The sequence below is a fragment of the Cryptomeria japonica genome, chromosome 9, assembly GCF_030272615.1.
Source record: "Cryptomeria japonica chromosome 9, Sugi_1.0, whole genome shotgun sequence".
NCBI lineage: Eukaryota > Viridiplantae > Streptophyta > Pinopsida > Cupressales > Cupressaceae > Cryptomeria > Cryptomeria japonica.
Window position 1 is genome coordinate 184,003,566 of NC_081413.1, and position 8,444 is coordinate 184,012,009.

The following is an 8,444-nucleotide window of genomic DNA, read 5'->3' on the forward strand; positions in this document are numbered from 1 at the left end:
CAATGATCAACCATTTGAATTGATGAAAAATTCAATATATAGATATGCAACTTGGATGTACATGAGTTGCAAAGGGGAATATATGTAGATCTAGATTCATAGAGATTTATCATGCCCTAACCATCATTATAGAAAATACCCCTTCAGATTATACAAATCATTAACAAAGTTAAATTCATTCTCTATACATCAATGACCACGCCTCTGAACATCAATGGCTTGTGGAAATTAAGTGTTGAGACTAGCAAGCCACTCGTGAAATCTACTAAAATAGTGGCCTAGAGATGACATGGAAATAAGGTTTCATATTTTTAATCAACACAATAAACTAGAGTATATGTTGAGAGATTCATCCTAAAATCATGAAAACATAAACTTTGATGCTAGATGCATTTTTCATTATATATGTCACTAGAAGCATCTAAATCCATGCATCAAAGACTAACAAATTTGTAAAATACATGGTGAAAATAATTTAAGATAATGTAAAAACCTACCCCCTACAAGGTTTGATATATTATAATAAATTGTGTATGCCAATGGCACTATTCTATGTCAAATCCATGTCTTTGGTGGAAATAGGTAATTATGGGAGTGTTTTGGTAAATACAAGAAATTTATTCTCAATTTAGTTGAATTCAATGGATTGGTGGAAAGTGACCTCAAGTTTGGGTTCTACTCCAATCAGGTTTATGTGGTTTTCCTTACTTGAAATAGTAATTATAGATTAACCGTGGCGATTCAAGTAATTATGGGTGAAAACATAAATACTCTATTTGAAACACAACCTAATTGGGATGCATATTTCAAATTGCTTCTAGCCACACATAAAAACCCATTAATTTATCATTTAACATTTGGAAAAATTGACATCATATATGCAATTAGATCAAATATATTTATTTTATAGCCAAACCAATTGTATTTGGTAAATTTGGTGCAATAGAACTCAATTTGTAGTACTTTAGTTACACCAACACCATTTCTCTAATAAGTGATCCAATTTTGGTATAAGAATTTAAGAACAACCTTGTGAGCAACAATAAAGTTATAGAGCAACACTAGTGGACATAGATTGCATGCTTAAATGTAGAAGCATTATAGAAGCAGCATAACAAAAAGACACAAGCATTGCAAATAATATGAAGAACGTGTTGTTCGTATGTGACTATACAAATAATTACAGAGGTTGTGGTAGGAAAGCAAGTTCCCATGATTAGATGGGGAGAATGCATTTATCTAATTTATCTTAAATTGCCCAAAGTAAACCCAAACTAGGCTAAATGATGTGACTAGGTACTAGTTAATAAACTAGTTTACAAAATGCAAGTCAATATGTCGTGCATGTATGGTGCTCTTCCCATGTGGCCAAGGTTGTGCCTAATACTAGATTTGTATGGTACTAATTTGTTGTCATGATCATGTGAAGTAAAGATGGTCATGCGTGAGACATATGAAATCGACTTGAATAGATTGGTGCAACAAGTGTTATCCATGTCTACTTCATACACAATGTAGAAAGGTTGATGCAAGCATTGGCAATTTTGTTATTGAAGTTGAAATGCAAAAATAAATAGAAGAGACCTTACAATTAATTTAAGATTTAATTGAAGACATAATAGTAAATGTTGGGCTCAAATTCAAATCCCTCTTAGATTTGATTTGATTGAATAAATGTTCTTCATTCTTTAAATTTAAGCTAAAAGCAATCAATGATTTCATAGGGATGCTATATACTACAAAAGCTTTCAGTATCTTCACAACAAAGAGAAGTTAGTAGTAGTGAGGAGCAAAGGAAATGGTCTATTTGAGTGACCATAATGTGGTTTCACTGACTGGAATTTTCTGGAATTTTAAGTATCACGAGGTTTTTTCTTTACCATTTGCTGGATTGGGTGGCTAAATTATAGCCATGGCAAAGAAGGGACTAACTCGCTGGCTAAATTGGAGCACTTGGTGCGTGCTTGGAAGGAAATGCAGCTGTAGCTTTGAAAGCTGCTTAGATACTGTGAAAATGGAAACTGCAGAGGAGTTGAAATCCGGCAATGGAAATTCAAATCCAATATACCGATATCACCCCTGGCAAACCATGTATGAGGTATGATACACGGATATAAAATTAATGGCTTTAATCAGTGTGGTAGAAACAGAATTGCAAAGAATAAGAGCTCAATCTTTAATCACAGTCATACTATGCCATCCACCATCCATCTCAAACGCAGTCTCAATTTCCAAGAATTGGGTAGAGAATTTCGGTTGAATGCTGTGCTACACATTGTGGCTACCCCACATAAAATCACTGTAGACTCTCGTACACAGGTTCAATCACTCCACACCTACGTTTATGAGAATGTGCTTTCACAGGGGCAGCAAATCCATTCTGTCATCAGTCACAGAGGATTTGCAGTTGTTAAACCCACATTTTTTCAAAATAATCTAATCAGCATGTATGCTAAATGTGGTGGTTTGAATGGTGTTCGGAAAGTGTTTGATGAAATGACGGAACAAGATGGCTTCTCATGGAATGTGATGATCTCAGCTTACCGAAGACATGGGTGTGCTCACGAGGCATTGACATTGTTTCACCAAATGCAACCATCATGTACCCAACCTGACCAATTCACCTTTTCCAGCATTCTCCCTGTCTGTGCTGAAATACGAGCTTTGGCGCAGGGTGTGGATATTCATCGAAGCGTAATCGAAAGAGGATATTTGTCAGATGTTGTGGTTGCCAGTGCCCTGATAGACATGTATGCAAAATGTGGAAGTATACAAAAGGCACGGGAACTGTTTGACAAAATGCCTCAAAAAAATGTGGTTTCATGGAATTCGATGATTGCAGGATATGTACAAAATGGTGACCTTGACGAGGCGTTGAGGTTTTTCAAAGAAATACCTGAAAGAAATGTTGTCTCATGGAATGCGATGATTGCAGGGTATGCACAAAATGGAATTGTCGAAAAGGCCTTGACGCTATTTTACCAAATGCAACAAACAGGTGTCCAACCTGATCAGTTCACCTTTGCCAGCATCCTCCCAGCCTGTGCCAAAATAGGAGCTATGGAACAGGGTATGCATATCCATCAAAACATAGTAGAAAGTGGTCTTTTATCAGATGTTGTTGTTGCAAGTGCCTTGATAGACATGTACGCAAAATGTGGAAATACACAAAAAGCTCGGGGACTGTTTGAGAAAATACCTAAAAGAAATGTGGTATCATGGAATGTAATGATTGCCGGATATGTGCAAAATGGTGTACTTCATGAGGCTGTAAGGCTGTTCAAAGAAATGCCTAGACGAGATGTGGTCTCATGGAACACCATGATTGCAGGATATGCACAAAGTGGACTTGTTGAAAAAGCCATGGAGACTTTTAAGAAGATGCAATTGACAGGTGTAACGCCAAATTCCATAACCTTTACCAGCATACTCACAGCTTGTGCCGCAATGAGAGATTTAGAAAAGGCCATGGACATCCATAAAAGCATTATTGAAAGCGGATTTTTTTTAGACGCTGTAGTTGCCAGTGGCCTGATAGATATGTATGCAAAATGTGGAAACATACAGAAGGCACGTGAACTGTTTGACAAATTGTCTCAACGAGATGTTGTATCATGGAATGCCATGATTGCAGGTTATACACAAAATGGTATTCTTGGTGATGCATTGAGTCTTTTCAAACAAATGCCTGGACGAGATGTAGTCTCATGGAATGTGATAATTGCAGGATATGCACAAAATGGGCTAGTTGAAAAGGCCTTGGAGACTTTTAAGCAGATAGAATTCGCAGGCGTAAAGTCAAATTCCACAACCTTTGCCAGTATCCTTCCAGTCTGTACCAAAGTAGGTGCTCTGAGAAACGGTATGGACATCCACCAAAGAATTATCAAAAATGGATTTTTGTCAGATGTTGTACTTGTTAGTACTCTGACAGACATGTATGCCAAATGTGGAAGCATACACGAGGCACGTGAACTGTTTGAAAAAATACCCCTCCGTGATGCGATTTCATGGAACGCGATGATCACAGGATATGCACAAAATGGTGCTCTTGATGAGGCTTTAAGACTTTTTAAACAAATGCCTCAACGAGATGCAGTCTCATGGACTGCAATGGTTTCAGGATATGCACAAAATGGACTTGGTGAGAAGGCCTTGGAGACTTTCAAGGAAATGCAATTGGTAGGGATCCAGCCTGATCAGTTTACCTTTGCCAGCATCCTGCCAACCTGTGCTAAAATGGGAGCTTTGGAACAGGGCATTGAAATCCATCAAAGTACAATCGAAAGTGGATTTTTGTCAGATGTTGTAGTTGTGAGTGCCCTTGTAGACATGTATGCAAAATGTGGAAGCATACAAAAGGCTCGTAAACTATTTGACAACATGAATCAACGAGATGCAGTCTCATGGAATGCAATTATTGCAGGATATGCATTTCATGGCTTTCACATGGATGCTTTCCAACTCTTTGAATTAATGAAACTCTCTGGAGCATGCCCTGACCGTATAAGCTTCATTTGTGTTTTATTTGCATGCAGCCATGCAGGGTTGGTAGATGAGGGCTGTAAATATTTCAATGACATGATTAACTCTCATTGTTTTATCCCTACAATTGATCATTATGTATGCATTGTTGACCTTGTTGGCCGTGTTGGTTATCTTGAGGAAGCTTTAAACTTTATCATCAAAATGCCAGTTAAACCTGTGGCGGTTGTGTGGATTTGTATGCTTGGGGCTTGTAGATCACATAATAATGTAGGGCTTGGAGTATTTGCAGCAACTTGCCTTTTTGAGATGGATCCAAAATCTGCTGCACCTTATGTTCTTCTCTCAAATATCTATGCAGAAGGGGGCAGATGGATTGAAGTTCAAAAGGTGAGGAGATTGATGAAAGATAGAGGAATAAAAAAGACACCTGGATGTAGTTGGATTGAAATCCATAAAATTGTACATGTTTTTTTTGTAGAAAGCGGATCACACCCACAAACTCATGAGATCTATGGAAAGCTGGACAAATTGTCTACGTAGATGAGGTAAGCAGATTATTCTCCAAATGCAAGGCATGTACTGAATGATATGGGGGAGTAAAAGGAGATTCTCACCTGCCACAGTAATGAGAAATTGGCAGTAGCATTTAAATGGTAAACATGTCTGTTAATTATCCGAGTTGCCAAGAGCCTTTGAGTATGTGTCAAGATTGTCAAACTGCGCCCTAATTTATCTCCAAGATCATTTCAAGAGTTGTCAGAGATGTGAACTGCTTTAATCATTTCAAGCAAGGACAATGTTCATGTGGAGATTATTAGTGATGCTAAGTCAAGAAAGCATAGGCTTGCCCTATAACAGGGTACATTGTATCAAACTTTTAGGGACAAGCAGCAATCAAGTTTTATTTTCAGTCTCTAATAAGTGTTTTTCTGTGTTTGGTGAGCTAATTCATACTCATCTTCGGTGCATAGTTCCATGGTAGAAACACTTCGTTGTTGACGTGGCTACCAAAGTTCAAACTTTCGCTGGGCCACTGAGCTCACAGGCCTTTGTGCCTTCGCTGAGCCATTGAGCTTACAGGTTTGAACAAGTGAAGTGTGGAAAATGATAGCCCCCTAGAAATGGCCTCGTGGGAAGAGATCCTCCATAAATGGTCTCTCTAGGCTTGGATGAGGCTAAAAACCCAAATTTCCCAAATCAAAAAAACCAAAAACTAATCCATACTTTTGAATACATAAAATCAGATGAATGGTATCGACCACTTCCTAAATATATTGACAAAGATTTGGTTGAAGCTCGTAGAATCCTATAAAGGTGTCATGAACACTTTTTAAGAAGCTTTACATTCTTTAGAACAAAAATTGGTAAAGAAGATGGAGATTTGGAAAATCAGAAGGAGAGGAACCCTTGAAGCAATAAATATTTAGCCAACAGGAAATGTGAGAAAGGGCTTACAATTCATCCTATTATTCTATGATCAGAAATGGTGAAGGAAAACACTTCTTGACAACTCTTAACTGCAACCTTTTGTCATTGTGTATGGGCTTCCTATCTAAATTCAATTGTTTTATGTAATGCCTTGGGTGTTTGTGCCTTGTAAATCTGTTGATTTTTGCTTCAGTTCTGCTACTCTTCTTAGTGATTATGTTTTATATTTGGATTTCTCACTATGTATTATAGCATCCATATGTTATGTTATTTTTTAAGATTATTAGTGTTTTAAGTTTCATTGTTTTCACTATATATGATATAGGTGTGATTATTATTATTGATTTAGCATTTTGGATTGGTATTGTTATCCTAGTCTTAAGATTATTTCTAATTAGATGCAATGAATTATTGATTCATATTGATATTATATCATGTTGGGTGTTATACATTGTTTTGGCTATTCTATATGGTGCAACTATGTCTAATGTTTCGCTTGAATGTTGAGGCATACATTTTGTTCCCTAATGGTAATTATTTTGGAGATGGTTATATTGAGTAAAAACATGTGTAACAAAATGTTTGCACTTTTGCATGAAACCCTCTCTTGGCTCCATGAGAATAGAAATTTTGAAAGATAAAAAATGAAAGAATTGGGATTGCATGCATGTGTAACAAGATTGTTGTATGGTTGTTGCCTCAAAGGAGATTTCCTTCCATTGTTCAAGCTTGTGTTTTGAAGGTATTTTTTTTTGTTTTAATTGCATTTGGAATGAATTTTCCTTCATTTGTCAAACCACCATTAGGTAGATGCATATGACCTCTATATTGTATGAATGATTTAGCTTTATTTCTTAGTTTATTTTATACTATTTAAATTTTGAAAAGATGCAATTTAGAGTTGAGGTTATGGCAAAATTTCTTTGTAACTCATTTTTGGGTTAAGAATGTTATAGTTGTACATTTTAGATACAAAGTGGGGATATATAAAATATCCAAATTTCTTGTAATTCATGAGAAAATAAAATTTAGGTTTTAACCAAATCCATTAACGGTGGATTTGAGGATTTTTATAGTTTCATTTCTTTTCAAATCGATGAAAATTGAAATTTTAACCATAAATGAATGCTTTAAAATGTTGAGAGAAGATTAGTCTCCCTAATATTTTGGAATTTTACACCATTTGAAATTATGTCATTAAATCTTGCATTATTTTTTGTGTCATGTCCACATTTTAAATTTGGTATAGGGGACACTTGGGATTGAGGTATAAAGTAGAAAAGGAGTGGCTTCTCGCTCCTTTCCCAATTCAAAGGGATTTATAGATAGAACTACTTGAGAGTTTTAAAAAGTGATGACATAAACACATCAGGATAAATAAAACATGCGATTAAATAAGAAAAGTGTGCCACACCTTAAATGCCTGACAAGGATTTGGGCTTGGACATAAGGGACATGTTACAACTCTTGGAAGTTGATACATGTTGTTCAATAACTTCATGCAAGGTAGGATTCCTACTAAACACTCTACATGGCCACCATGCTATTGTAGTGGCATTCCAATTACTTCTAAGATACTCATCTTATCCTATCATGTTTTGTGTGTGTGTGTGTGTGTGTGCGTGTGTGCGTGTGTGTGTGTGTGCGTGTGTGTGTGTGTGTGTGTGTGTGTGTGTGTGTGTGTGTGTGTGTGTGTGTGTGTGTGTGTGTCTGTGTCTGTGTCTGTGTCTGTGTCTGTGTCTGTCTGTCTGTGTCTGTGTCTGTGTGTGTGTGTGTGTGTGTGTGTGCGTGTGTGTGTGTGTGTGTGTGTGTGTGTGTGTGTGTGTGTGTGTGTGTGTGTGTGTGTGTGTGTGCATATCCTAAGGTTTCCACATGATTAGGTGGTACTGAATTATAGTTAGGGATTTGCAATCCTTTTGAGTAGTTCAAGGACACATGTAAAACGAGAATTCACCTCTCTTTGTTGCAATTTCTTACTCAAGCAATTTAGAGAAAAATTATAATTTTTGCATTTGTGTCCTTATATTTAATCATGTAATTATTATTTGATTCTCCATGTTGATGGAATATAATTAGTCTACAAAGTGGTGAAGACTCTACTATTACTTCTATTATGCCTCAACATTTGTGTAAAATGTGCATGGCATTTTAGATGGTTGTCATACCTACTATATGGGGATAAAATGGATTAGTGCAGTTAATTTCTCTCTTTGATTAAAATGAACCTACATATTTAGTAAATGAAGTTCATGCTTATTCTAGTTAAGTTTAGGGATAAATCCTATAAAATCCCTAGGGTGGTTTTGCCCCTAGGTTTCTTGTTGTCTCTATCATAAGTTAGAATACATGTTTAAGAATTGTCTTTTATGTTATTAGAGTTCATTGAATTCTTGTGAATATTTCAATTGGAATACCTTGAATTTTTGGTGTAGTTGTGTAGTCTCAAAGAGTTGGATACTCTTGTGTGACTTGGAGTCATATCTTTCACTTAGACATTTATTATTGTTTGGGTTAGGTGTTCTCTTGAC

At 36.3% G+C, this 8,444-nt stretch overlaps 1 protein-coding gene across 1 annotated transcript; it reads left to right on the forward strand.

Moving 5' to 3' along the window:
• Positions 1-1,778: 1,778 nt before the first annotated feature.
• Positions 1,779-5,401, forward strand: LOC131038164 (pentatricopeptide repeat-containing protein At2g13600). The gene has a single exon (XM_057970513.2). It carries the CDS (start codon positions 2,101-2,103, stop codon positions 5,026-5,028), a length of 2,928 nt encoding a protein of 975 aa, XP_057826496.2. The 5' UTR covers positions 1,779-2,100; the 3' UTR covers positions 5,029-5,401.
• Positions 5,402-8,444: the final 3,043 nt, after the last annotated feature.

Coding starts and splice junctions, on each gene's coding strand:
- LOC131038164 (XM_057970513.2), top strand. CDS start 2,101: ATGATACACGGATATAAAATTAATGGCTTTAATCAGTGTGGTAGAAAC.